The sequence below is a fragment of the Felis catus genome, chromosome B4 (genome assembly GCF_018350175.1).
Source record: "Felis catus isolate Fca126 chromosome B4, F.catus_Fca126_mat1.0, whole genome shotgun sequence".
Lineage (NCBI taxonomy): Eukaryota > Metazoa > Chordata > Mammalia > Carnivora > Felidae > Felis > Felis catus.
In genome coordinates this window covers 73,178,417-73,193,109 of record NC_058374.1, presented here as the reverse complement: position 1 = coordinate 73,193,109, position 14,693 = coordinate 73,178,417, and the positions used below count along the sequence as shown (strand labels likewise).

Here is a 14,693-nt window from a genome sequence, read left to right as displayed (position 1 = left end):
GGAGCAAGAAAGCTGGAGAGAATCCCAAGCAGGCGCACTTGGGGCTCAGTCTCATGAACTGTGAGATTATGACCTGAGCTGAAATCAAGAGTTGGATGCACCTGTGGACCCCACATTTTACTTCTTAGATCTTTTTTTTTTTAATTTTATTATTTATTTTTTTAAATTTACATCCAAATTAGTTAGCATATAGTGAACAATGATTTCAAGAGTAGATTCCTTAGTGCACCTTACCCATTTAGCCCATCTTCCCTCCCACAACCCCTTTCTTCTTAGATCTTTTTATCTTTGATGTTGTACTGATTTGCTACATTTTTTCTGGCATGGATTATTTTTATTTTTCTTGTAGCATACCTATATGTCCTTTATCTGTTAGATCTTTTTTGTTTACTTTCTCCTTTCTCAGCCATTACTGCTTTAACTATGCATATTGGGCTTCAATTAGTGTGTTAGACTTTGTTCTGACCTCATTTCACACTCTCCTTTCTCCTTTTATGTCTCTTACTTTTCTGAAATTTCTTCCAGTTCACAAATATTCTTTCCTTCTGGGTCTAACATGGTGTTTAATTATTCTGTGTGGTATTTGAAAATTCTTATATTTGAAGCCAATGGGTATCTAAGTATATTTATAGTTAATAAGTATAATATATAAAATAATTAATATAAAAAATAAATCTAAGTAAATTCTTATTTCTGCTGATTCTTACTCAAGGCAACTTATTTTGTTAGGTTTGGTATTGTTTGATTTGAACTCACATTTGATAAATTTTATCTCTAGAATTCTGAGGGCCTAATAAGGAATGTTTTTCTTCAGAGGATTTGTATTTTCTTTTCTCTGAAGCCATGTTTTACTTTAGTCCCGTTGGGGATCTTAAAACTTAATATTAAAGCTTCTTGGGGCACCTGGGTGGCTTGTCGGTTGAGCGTCCGGCTTTGGCTCAGGTCACGATCTCACGGTTTGTGAGTTCGAGCCCCGCGTAGGGCTCTGTGCTGACAGCTTAGAGCCTGGAGCCTGCTTTGGATTCTGTGTCTCCCTCTCTCTCTCTGCCCCTCCCCCACTCATGCTCTGTCTCTCTCTGTCTCAGAAATAAATAAGCATTAAAAAAAAAAAATTAAAAAAAAAAAAACAAAGTTTCTTAGGATCAGTTCCCCTATCTGGGTTGGTTGTAAGGGTTAGTCTGTAGATACGAACACTAATATGGACACTTGCTCCCAGGATAATCCCCATTTTTCCATTTGCTTTGTGTACACTGTTTGCATTTCAGCTGACCATTTCTTTATTTTTGTTTCATTTTATGTTGAACCTTGGAGTTTCCTTTAGTTTTGAGCCAACAATGGATACTCTTGTAGGTTTAATTGCTGGTGGGCATTTAGATTAGTACAAACTGTAAGGGATGTAATTTGACAGTATCTATTCAAATTACAAATGTACATACATGTTGATGTAGCAGTTTATTTTTTAGAAATTTATCTTGTAGATATGCTGTTTTAAAAATGTGAAATGACAGTTTTTCATCACAGCATTGTTTGTAATAGCCAAAGGTGGAAAACAAAGAGAATGTCCATCAATAAAAGGTTAAAACAGAAAAATGCAGACTAGTGTATATAGTGGTCTAGTATTTGTATGAAGAAGGAGCTTTAAAAGGGCATGTTTTAAGAGTTGCTTGTCTATGCATTAAAAAAGAAAAAGGTCTTTGGAAGAACACAGAAGAACTTAATAGTTGTTACTTGTTGCATTCAGTGGGACTGGATGGATGGAGTAGAGCTTTAAAAGGGCATGTTTTAAGAGTTGCTTGTCTATGCATTAAGAAAAAAGGTCTTTGGAAGAACACGGAAGAATTTAATAGTTGTTACTTGTTGCATTCAGTGGGACTAGATGGATGGAGTAGATTTGAATGGGAGATTTGTCACTGTAACATTTTTTTACTTTAAAGTTTTTGAACCATGTTACTATTACTTATTTTAAAATTAATGAAAAATTCTTTTTACTCCCCTATTAAAAAAGCATAAATAAGTAAATGTTGAAGGTATTATGCTCAAGGAGTATGTTTATCTAATTACTTTGTAGTAGGAGGGCCCCTTAGAATATCTAGTTCTGGTTACTGCCACAAACATATGTCATTTGGTCTGGAGAACTTGAAAGCATATGTGACTGCTTTACTTTATAGGTGAAGAAAACAAAGATAATACTGCTACCACTGGTCTGTTGTACAGTGAAGCTGACAGATGTCCTATATGTCTTAATTGCCTATTAGAGAAAGAAGTTGGTTTTCCAGAAAGCTGTAATCATGTCTTTTGCATGACCTGTATTCTTAAATGGGCAGAGGTGAGTATGGCAGTAAATTAAATATTACTGTATTTTAGTTCCCTAACATGGTATCATTCCACCTAGAGTTGGTAATGCCTTTTATAAATTATTTCACAGTAACGTATTTTCCCCTTACTGTGGACAAATTTCCTTGTATTATTCAAATTCTGTTAGTATATTTTCTTCGTTTTTTTTAACACATATTTTTTGTTCTTTATAATTAGATTTTAAGTGCATATCTTTAAAAAAATCTTATGGGAATAATAGATTAAATTTTTTTTCTTTGGTAGAAATGCAGTAATTCATACATGGTGTACTTGACCCAACTCTTGGGATAATACTGCTTATTACTAATATTACCTTCTACCTGTTTTATGCTTTATATTTTTCAGAGAATTTTGTTGTTGTTTATTTAATTTAGTTAGAGAAAGGGTGGAGGGAAGAGAGGGAGAGAGAATCCCAAGCAGGCTCTGTGCTCTTAGTGCAAAGCCTGATGCAGCTCTCGAACTCACGAATTGTGAGATCATGACCTGAACCGAAACCAAGAGTTGGACGCTTAACCAACTGAGTTATCTAGGTGCCCCTTTGAGAGAATTTTTAAATAGATTATTTGATTTCTTCTTATATCAGCTTTGTGGAATAAGAGCAGATGAAGTAGTGTCCTTAGATTTCACAGATGAGGAACTTGAATTTTGTGTTCCTAGAACTTGACCAAGATTTCATAGCTTAAAGAGGCAGAGGTGAATTTAGAACTGTATTTTCTGATACCATTTTTAATATATTGTGAGCTAATTTCAGAGTCTGAGTTAGAGACATTACTGAGATTCTTCATAGATAGATAGTAAGTGATTAAGAAACAATACATTTTAGGCTTACAGTGTATTATGTTGACTTAGTTCAGGCCAAGTAGATTATGGTACTGGTACCTTGAAGATGCATTATAAACCCCATTGTTATGAATTGTGAAGTAAAAATTTATTGTCATAGGAATCATGCTATATTTTTGAGTTAGTAGTTTTTCAGTGTGTAAAAATGAGATGAGATGAATCTCAAAAATATTTTTAGCAGTAGTTGCATTCAAATTGTTTGATGTCCCTATAAGCACATTGGAATTAATTGCTTATTACATAGTTGGGGTTTTCAGAGTTCTGTGTTTTACTTACATTTTCATTAATAGTGTAGAAAGGAGAAGGTAACTGTATACTGACTCTGTGACCTAGTTCTGGAAGGAGGAAAAAAGATTGGTTATACCAGTTGAATTCATAGTATACTTGGAAACAGCTCTAATTAGGTTAAAGCCTAAACTGTTCTTGGCAAGAAGGGACTAAGGAGAGGTACAAATGTATTTTGGGAAAAATATATTGAGTTTAATTTAATTATTTAATATAATTATAAATCTCCATGTATTTGTAAGGGGCATTGACTAATGAAATAGGAATGCATATTTTTCTCTGCCACCAAATTAAAGATTTAATGTACCTTGGTTTGCTTTGTGATTAAATATTTTAAAACTAGACATTTTGCTTCCAGTAAAGAAGCAACATTATGAGATGGGTAGAAGGTTTCAATTCAGTGCTTTTATAAGATTGTATTTAGTGATCACATAATTGTAAGGTTCAGCAGCCATAGTCTGAGTATGTGCTTTTCTCTGTGAAATTAGAATGTATCAGATAGACCTGATTCTTTATCCTTATACTCTACATGCATCTTTAACACAGTCATGGTGTTTATCATGGTGTAAACGCTCCAGTTTTCTTTAGGGTATATATCTAGAAGTGGAACTACTAGTAGGTTGTGGACTGTACATATATTCAACTCCACTGGACAGTCCTAAACTTATCTATGTTTTTAACTCTTGTTGAATGTTTTTAAGTTGAAAATACTTGATAACATGTAGTATTGCAATCAACACTTTTCTTACATGTAATATTTTCTTTCTTTTGTGTTACTGCTTTGGATAGAAACATTTTGCTGAAGCCAAATTGCATTTATTTTATTTATTTATTTATTTATTTATTTATTTATTTATTTAAAGTTTGTTTATTTGTAAATTTTTTTTTTTTAACATTTATTTATTTTTGGGACAGAGAGAGACAGAGCATGAACAGGGGAGGGGCAGAGAGAGAGGGAGACACAGAATCCAAAGCAGGCTCCAGGCTCTGAGCTGTCTGCACAGAGCCTGACACAGGGCCACCCAGGCGCCTGGAAACTGCTTTTATTTTACTTTTTTAAATGTTTATTATTTTGAGAGAAAGAGCATGTGCATGGGGGAGGGGCAGAGAGAGAGGGAGAGAGAATCCAAAGCAGGCTCCAGGCTCAGTGTGGAGCCCAATGTGGGGCTTGAAACCAGCACCATGAGATCATGACCTGAGCTGAAATCAAGAGTTGGTTGCTTAACCGACTGAGCCACTCAGGTGCCCCAAAGCCAATTTGCTTTTAGAAAAAAGTAGGGGGAGGAGTGCCTGGGTGGTTCAGTCAGGTAGGCATATCCGACTCTTGGTTTCAGCTCAGGTCATAATCTTGAGGTTCCTGGGTTGAAGTCCTGAGTCAGGCTCTGTGTTGACAGCGAGGAGCCTGCTTGAATTCTCTGTCTCTCTCTCTCTGTGCCCCTAGCCTGTTCAAATGTTCTGTCTCTCAAAATAAATAAACTTAAAAAAAAAAAAGTAGGGAAAGGCGGCAGGGTAGTTGTGGTATTGTTTAAACAAAAGTGATTTACCTTGGAAGCAGAGAATAACCAGAGAATGTTCTGAATTATTTCATTGTCCCTAATTGGGATAGCAGCCATCATTAAATTGAGCAGTAACAAGAGCACAATCCAATAAATTATTCATTATAAATAACAAATGAATATTGGTTAACAAAATCACTTAGGCTTTGAATTAAATTTTCTGTTTGAATCTTTTACTGGTATGATAAAAATTAGATGTGTTTTGAAGTATATATGTACTTTGACAAATAGAATCAGTTCTCAGATTCACTGGTGTTTTGTTTTGTTTTTTTCATGGCCATTATTTGTTAAGCTCTCGCCTCTCGTTTTCCTTAGCTGCCTTCTGTTTTTAAGGAGATGCATGCAGTTTACTTTGGACTTCATGATTAGGATATGTATATCTGTATTCAGATTCTTGTAACCAGCCAGGCCCTATACAAAGGCTTTTAAAATACTCTTTCATTAAATTACCATGTCAGTGTTTATTTGATATTTAAGGCAAGGATTCTGAACTCTAATTTTTTGCTAAATACTTCAAGGGATAGCCAGAAATGAAAATAATTTAAAAAATTGATCCGTTGTTTAAAATTTTACCAATGTTCCTTTTTAGTAAAAAGGTAGAAATCAAAGTGAGTTTTATAGTTAAAAATCTACATAATAAGAAAACGGTGCAAAATGTATTGAGAATCATCTTCCTAGCTTATGTGTCTTTTAGAAATTGAGCTGAGCTAGCTGAAATTTGTACTTCAGGTTCATTGAGATATGATTCAGAATGGATATCAAGAACCAAAAAGAGGGACTCATTTATTTACTTTCACCTTAATATTTTAGGCATTGAAGAAATTCTCCTGTGTAATTAACTGAAGGTAGTGTAGTGTATTTATTTCAGACACCCTCCTGAAATTTTTCATGCTCCTAAAATACCTATATCCAAAGTCAAATGTAGCTTTAATCTTTTCATGCTCTAAAATTTTGGCTCTGTGGTTATTTAATACAAAAGCCACGTAAGGACTTTAAAGTGATCAAGTAACTGAGCTTAGTCTGTAGGTATTTTACATAGTTCACCTTACTCAGGGCAGAAAGATTGAGGATAATGGAACCTGTGGTGGCCTTCATGGCCCATAACATAGTTTCCTGCCCTTGGGGACACTAGAATAAGTTGAAATTAAGCATGTCCACTATGACCATGTTAATTTCAAGGAATTCTATTGGTTTGTAAAATAATAATGATAATGATGTGGAAATAGAATATTGAACTAAACAGTAATTGACACTTGAGGGAAGTTGAAATTTTTTTTTTTTTAATTTTTTTTTTCAACGTTTATTTATTTTTGGGACAGAGAGAGACAGAGCATGAACAGGGGAGGGGCAGAGAGAGAGGGAGACACAGAATCGGAAACAGGCTCCAGGCTCTGAGCCATCAGCCCAGAGCCTGACGCGGGGCTCGAACTCACCGACCGCGAGATCGTGACCTGGCTGAAGTCGGATGCTTAACCGACTGCGCCACCCAGGCGCCCCAGGGAAGTTGAAATTTTTATTAGTTTAAAGCATTAGTATTAGAGCTGAGAAATCTGAAACTAAACAAGACCTTTGAAGTGATAAAATATGTATAGAGCAATACATTAAAGTTAAGCAGCCACTCAAAAAGTTATTTTATCTAAATTATCTACCTATATTTTACGTATTATATATATATATCTTATCTGTGTTATACCAATACAGTCTAAGCATATTGACAGTTTTTACTTTGCATAAGTTTAACCTTGATCCTCTGAGTTTGCACATTTTAAAGTAGATAATTAGAAAGGTGAAGGCTAGAGAAGAAGTCTACACACGACTGTAGTAGTGACAGCTGATCATAACTGTGATTTTCTATAGACAGTAAGATACCTTTTCCACACACACACTGGTTGAGAAAATAGGATTTATTATTTGGTGGATTGCCGAGAAGTTAAAATTTTTGGCCCTAAAACAGTTAAAGTTTAAGGCCTTGGAAGCATTTCATGTTTGAAGTATTTAAGAGTTATTATTATCCTGTTCAAAGGGACACACAATATATGTGATTAGGATGTTCTGATTACCCACTGGGTTTTTTTCTTATCTGTAAAGTAATATAAAATATTTCCCTTATCTTGTAAATATTTTTTTAATGTGATTAACTTTCCTGCTATAAGCAAATTATCCTTGTTCAACTTATTTATCCCAGTCCTGCATTTCATATCAAATGCTGACAGCTTCAGTTTGAGAAAGTAAGGTTAATGAAACCAAAATTGGACAACTGGCAAAGGTATGTTTTCTTTTGTGAGGCTAGAAATGAAGAGAGTCTTACTGTGATGAGTACAGTTCTTGAAGAAGTCAGACGACAGTATTCAGTGCAGTCGGGTGAGGAATATATTTTTGAATTAATAATACATACCAAAAAATCAGAATATGAACAGTTAGTTGACTTACATCCTGACTACTGATGTGTTTTATATACAGATGTTCTTTTATGCAGTGAGGAGAAATTTACACATTGTGGTAATTAGAATACTTTTAAATAACATAATCAGCAAAGCTTTAATTGTCTGGATTTCTTCAGTTTCTCCTGGAATTTTAATTTTTCTCTATTCCTAAACCTATGTTATGTAGTTCTCTGTGAACAAGAATTTAAACATCTGTGGAAGAATACTGTTAGTCCTTATCTTTTAAAATTTGTAAAGCATTGTCAAATACATTATTTCATTCAATTCTTACAACTCGTGCAATTGGTGATTCAGGACTGTCTACCTTCATACTTAAAGTGGATAAGAGAGGTTGCTAGTTTTGAGCCCTCCAGAACTTGGATTTGTGACTCATTATTCCAAATCCCCTATGGTTTTCACCTTGTGGATTAATCCTTTGGTAAAAACCTTTGATACAGCAAAGACTATTTTTTACATTTGAACACATTTTTTTAATGTGAACACTCATTATCTAAAGTGAACAGTCATTATCTAAAGCATAAATGTAATACATTTTCATTTAATACTGTTTTTACCAGTTGGGTAAATTAATGTGTATTTTTGTATAGCCTAGCTTTAAATGTTAGAATTTGAAAATGATTTATACGGGTAGTTTATGGAATTTTCTGTTTTATTTTTCTAGAAAAAGAAAGTATTAACTATTACATGTAAAAAGAAGAATTAAAAGTTATTCTTACCCAACTGTTGTGTCTTGTGAAGGGGTTCCTTTTGAGTAGTTAGATCAAATGGTTTCTTGGTGTTAATTTTGTCACCGACAGTCATTTGTCCTTTAGGAATACATTCCTGAGAGTTGTTAAAAAAAACCTACAGTTTTACTAATTCTGGATTGACAAGGATGTATTGAAAGAAGTGGTTAATTGTGATAGAGAACATGTAGTCTGACTACAGGTGAGCACTTTCTTTGGAGGTCCAGGCTAGGTATATTGGCACCATCAACAAGAAAAATAAGTTCTTGTAAACAGATTTAAAATAAGCCTCTAATGTTATGCATTCCTAAATCATCTTTATTTGCTTTTGAACTGTAGTTTTATATAACATGCTCTATTTGTTAGAAGGAAAGATAGATTTTCTAGAGATTCCCATGAACAGACAAACCTACTTAATAAGCATAGGTACTGAGATTTAGTCTTTAAGCACTTATCTTTAACACTTGCTTCTCTCTCTCTAGGAGGGGCTATCTGTAGGCAGCCTTTGTGATTGAGGATAGAGCAGCAACAGGAAGCAAGAAATATTAGAAATCAAGAATCCTGAATTCCAAATAAGGAAGGTTTCCTGTTCTTACATTTAAATATGGGTTTGTCTGAGCTGGGAATTTACAACGCTTCAGAATACTAGGGTATGTTTTACTGAAATCATTAGGAAGATTTTTTTTCCTAGCAAAATTGCCTACTTAACTGATACAGCCTTAGTACAGAGCATTCACAATAAAATGTATGCTCTGTTTTTTAATACACATTACGGTGTAAAGCAGTGATCATATTCTATTAATTTTGTAGCTGTATCACAAAATTGAATGGTGATTGAATTACTTTATGAAACTAAATTAGATACTTACAAAGTATTGAAATGAGAGTCATATTGGTTTAAACAGGTGATTAATTGAAGACTAATTTTTATTGTATATAAGGAATAAAAATGGCGAACAATCATGGGGTTTTTATTTTGGTTGTATATAAGGAAAACAAAATTTGGGATAATTTTCTTCAAAACTAAAATCACATTTTTTAAGCACAATTAAGTATATTCAAAATTTCCTACTTTAAATGTTTATTTTTAAAAACCTACAACTTAAAAACAAAATTAGTTATGTTAGTAACAAACTATGAAAATTAAGTAAAATATCTGACATTTTCTGAATGGATATCTGCTGGATTATAAGCGTGAAATACCCTTGGGGCTGCCTTAAAAGTAAGACAGTAACCTGTTTGTAAATTTTATTTACAAAAATTAACAAAAATTTACAAAAATTAATGTGTAATTTTATTAATACCTGTCATTGATGGTGTCTTTGAACTTTGCCATGTTAAGGTAGCCTTGTACTTTTATTATAGTGTACATTAACAAAAAAATTAAAGATCCTCTTAATTTTTAAAAATATGTTTTGATTTCTTTTTCATTCTTCTTTAGTCTTAATTTATTGAAGTATTCAATGAAGACTTGAGGATAACTGAATTTCTTTTCTGTTTCCCCTCTGAAATGTTTTGTTAAACTCTTCTAAGGTCAGAAAGGTATACCATCATTTCTTGACAGCCATTGCAAATGTACTTCGTCTACTATAGGTAGCTTGTTTTCTGACATGTGCTTTCCTTAACTGAGGAGGATAACTTGGTTTTCAGCATTTTTTTCCGATGGCCGAGCCTGAGCCGAAGAAAACCGATTTACTTATTTTCTAGTAGCAACTAGATTTAGAAACTTTAAGTATATACAGATTGTGATAATATATATCAGTGGTTTTCCAACTACTTTTTTCTGTTTTGTAATAGCAGTAGAACCCTTTCTTCAGATGAAACCTGAAACAAATCTGTGGCAGTTATGCTTAAGGAAAAAAGAACAAAAACAAAATCTTACTCAGAACCCCATTATTTGAAACAGATCAAAATGGAATGGCTCAGGTTGAAACTGTTAGTTTGAACACTAAAGGCAAGAGTGCCACTTACTGATGTCATCCGAGAAAATTTAATAAGAAAATAAGGTTATGCAATTTCAGAGTTTTTGAACGATTGGGTGCATCTGATATAGAGTAAATTTCTTGAACACAGTGGCTTTCTTTAGATCTTAGTGTTACAAATTGAAATAGATATATTAAAATGAAACATATTAATTTCCATGTATGCCATTAACTTTGCAAACCCAACAGAAAATCATTAAGAACTCCTGTCTCTCACATGCATGTATAATAATACATCATATTGTATTATCATTTTTATTAATAAACCAGTCTTTTGTTGTTGTTGTTCAGTGAAGTTAGTTGATACTTAGAAGACTTTACCCAATGCTTAATGTATGCCATACACTTCTAAACTAATTCCGTTGATTCCCTTAAGAACTTCAGAGATAAGTTCTGTTATCCCCATTTTCACAAATGAGGTAACCGAGATACATAGAGTCTGTATAACTTGCTTAAGGTTATACATTAGGGCAAGATTTGAAAGTAGACAGCAATCCAGAGCTTCTGTACATCTTTCTTAATAGTTTTTTTTTTTTTAAACATTGAAGGAAGCAAATAAACATGAAGGAAACATTGTTTTATCTTTTTATGAATGTTTATCTAAATTTACCTTTGAAATAGAAATAAGTATACTCTGAAACTTCGGTTATTTATAAGAAGTATGTGAAAGGTTTTACTTTTAAATATTCTTTTTAATTATAAATATATTAATACAAATTCTAGTTTAAGAAATTTCATATAGTAAATGCTAATGTAAACATTCACATTGTCAAATTCTTTGAACTAGAATTGCTATTTGCAGTGCAGTTTTAAAAAAGATATGGACAGCTTTATGTCACTACTTGTTGCAAAGCTTCTTATGGTTGTTTTCTGTAGGGAAAGTAATAGCATCCTAAATCCATGGTACTTGGAACTAAGCTGAGCTGGCTTCTACCAGTCTGAACCGATTTAATTTAGTAAGGTCACATTTCCTAATAAGATGTGGTAAAGCATTTTTTCAAGGCCTACTTACTTAACAGGAAAATAAAAATTACTTTTTAGCACAGTAGTAAAGTAACTCAATTTATATTTTGGCTGCTCTCAAAGTGATTCACAGACTTTGTGAAAATGTATTCTGTGACTAGAGGCGACATTTGTCTGATCTATCTGAACTTGTATAAGCATATCTTGATATCTTCCAAGGTCCAGAAAGGCAAAAATCACAGCATTTTTCACTAGGGAACATAAGATAATTTGTCAAAATTCCATTACTATCTTGTGGTCTTTTAGAGTATTGCTAATTACATTGTTAAAATCCTGTTTTACTTTTGTAATCATGTGTATTAATGTCACCTTTTGGTATTTTCATATTGTAGAGAATCTTCCCTCCTGCCCTAGTGGACAATATACTCCATTTTAAATTATTTAAATAAGATTTTTTTTTTATATTTAAGGTAATCTTTACACCCAACGTGGGGCTCAAACTTATGAGCCTGAGATCAAAAGTTGCATGTTCTACTGACTGAGCCAGCCAGATGGCCCTTAAATTATTTAAATAATATAAACCTATACGAATATTTAAATAGTATTAACAGAGAAACACTTAATAGTTGATACACATTAATTTTGAAAGTACAGGAAAATAGTATTTTTATCAAAATAAAGTTCATTTAGAATCAGAGTGATCAAAAGACAACTTTCCTTAATCTATAAAGAATGCCTACATTTCTATTTGAAAAAGACCAGCAACCTAATAACAAGGTTAGGCAAAGGGCGTGAATAAACAATTTAAAGAAAAGGAATTTTGAAAAGCCCTTAAAAATAGGAAAATATGCTCAATCTTACTTATAAAAAAGGAAATGTAAATTGAAACTGTTACAGCATATCATGCTATTAAGAATGGGGCCACTCAGAAATAGTAATATAAACCAATGTAATGTACATAATTAAGAGAAAAACAAAATTCAGTTTAGCTGTATATTAAGAAGGTACACCATATATGTATATATGCATTGGATATCTCCTAAAGGATAGTATAAGGAATGACTTGCTGGTGCAACTGTCTATTCAAAATAATTGATTTGGAGAGAAATTAATTAAGTCATAAAAAATTAAAATCTGTAAGGGACCTGCCCAAGGCATTCCTTCTACCTCTGACTTAGAATTGCCCAATTATTTTCTTTAGATCGCAGAGCTGTTGATTTCAGTCTAGTTCTCCTTTCAAATTGCCAGTAGTTCTCAACTGGGCAAGCAGGTCTTTGTAGGTATTATCCTGATAACAGAGATTTTATCTCTCTTGTTGATCTTTGTATTGCGCTTAACCTAGGGTAGGGTAGGAGCACAGTAAACATTTGAATGAATTGAACAAGTTTAAGGTATTTATTACTCTGTGACATGATACAAGTGGAAAGTATTTTATCTTTATCTTTAAAAGAAAAAAAATTATTTTTCTATTTCTTTTATTCTAGTGGAAAGCTTAATGTGTTATAGTTTAATGTTGATCTAAGAAATGTTTATAAAGTTATAATTTGTTAATCATTTTTCAGATACTGGCTTCATGTCCTGTTGATCGAAAACCATTTCAAGCAGTGTTTAAATTGAGTGCATTGGAAGGTTGTGTTAAGGTAAAGCTTATATTTTACTTTGCAACATGAACCGTATAAACTTAGTTGAGATGATTTTGCTTTAATAGATTTTCAGTTTGAGTATATTTATGAATTGTTCAACTTTAGGTTTAATCTGTGATTATTATTTCTCTTCAGCATGTAAAGCCTAGGCTTTACTACAAGGACAAAAATTCTGAACCTTTTTTTTCTTTGTCCTCCTTAAAGAGGTCAAATCCATGGTGGTCCCCTTATGATTTTCCACAATTTTAGATGGTTTAAAAGAAGTTTCACATTTAGTGTTAATTGCAAGATATTTAAGGACTTTTGTATGTCAGAAACATTTACTGATTAATTGGATTGTGCTTTGAATACTTTTTTCATTGAAAAGGTTTGAAATGGAATATTAGATTCAAAAACCAAGCACACAAAAACTTAAATTCAAAATACCCACAAATTGTTTTTCATGAAAAATATCACAATGGTTGGAAGAGTAAGCCAATAAAACTAAAAATAAAATGGTGTCTTTGCTTTTAAATGCTGCTGCTTGAAGGAAAGTGAGTGATTAGAGAAGGATAAGGGGGTTTGTAGGGATCCTGAGAGACTTCTCACAGTTTCCAGGTTGGCATGGGCAGGTGACTTTATTCTTTTATGAAGTACAATTTTATTGTAATGCTTAATCCTAATCACTTTCATGAAATTCACATATACATACCTTGTTGATGTTATTTATGATTATGAACCATGATTATGATTTGTATTTAGATTTATTTTTGGCTTATAAATAAAAGAAGTAAAAAGAAATAGGAACATATTCCTGAGTCAGTGAGTAAAAGGTGAAAAGAAAAGGAGAGTGAGTAAACTGTATGAGAAAAAGATTTCTTGAGGTGTCAGTAACAAGTCAGGAATGGTGTATAGCTGAAATTACTTTAAGAATTAAGAATTCTAGGGAGTATCTGGCTGGTTCAGTCAGTACAGCATGCGACTCCATCTCTGGGTTGTGAGTTCAGGCCCCACGTTGTGGGTACAGTTTATTTAAAAGAAGAAGAAGAAGAAGAAGGAGGGGGAGGGGGAGGAGGAGGGGGAGGGGGAGGAGGAGGGGGAGGGGGAGGAGGAGGAGAATTCTTACTATATATAAATGTGATGTTGTTGATGGGGGAAAAAACTGTTTTAAAATAGCACTATAAGTCCATAATAGCTTGGAAGCAACATACAGGTATTTAAGCATATAAATACCTCAGTGTAGATATTTATAATTTGTTTTTTGTTTTTTTTTTTAATTTTTTTTTCAACGTTTATTTATTTTTGGGACAGAGAGAGACAGAGCATGAACGGGGGAGGGGCAGAGAGAGAGGGAGACACAGAATCGGAAACAGGCTCCAGGCTCTGAGCCATCAGCCCAGAGCCTGACGCGGGGCTCGAACTCACTGACCACGAGATCGTGACCTGGCTGAAGTCGGACGCTTAACCGACTGCGCCACCCAGGCGCCCCTAATTTGTTTTGATATATTCTTACCAGATGTGTCTCATTGACATAAGGAACAAATGAGACTGCAATTCAAATAAAACAACATATGTAAAAAATGATTTTGCTTGTTGTAATTCTATTTAATTCTATTAAATTAATTTATATAAATTAGTATGTCTTAGAGAAAAGATACAACATTGTATAAATGTGTAATATTATGATCAAATTTAAAGCATGGCTTCTCTGAAAGACAGATTCTCTATTTTTCCAGACTATGTATATTATGTTGCTGAATATGTATTGTCATGAACTAACTTCCAAAGATATTTTCCTATAAAATTTTGTTTTGTTGCTTCATGTGAAATACTGTTTTGTTGCTCGGAATAGAAATTTATGTTTTATTTAATATGGTTTATATTTTACTTAAATTAAAAGTTTGGTGTAGTGTTAGCCTAA

The 14,693-nt window shown here is 33.0% G+C and overlaps 1 protein-coding gene across 4 annotated transcripts in view; it reads left to right on the top strand.

Moving 5' to 3' along the window:
* SCAF11 (SR-related CTD associated factor 11) overlaps positions 1 to 14,693 on the top strand; it is a 71,438-nt gene that overhangs the window by 28,544 nt on the left and 28,201 nt on the right. For 2 of the 4 annotated variants that reach the window (XM_023256982.2, XM_023256980.2), the window contains exons 4-5: positions 2,169 to 2,326; positions 12,713 to 12,790. In XM_023256982.2, coding sequence (XP_023112750.1) covers positions 2,169 to 2,326; positions 12,713 to 12,790 — 236 coding nt within the window. Of the gene's footprint in view, positions 1 to 2,168; positions 2,327 to 8,687; positions 8,856 to 12,712; positions 12,791 to 14,693 lie in introns of those variants that run through there. The other 2 variants (XM_045061673.1, XM_023256983.2) reach the window with 2 other exon arrangements.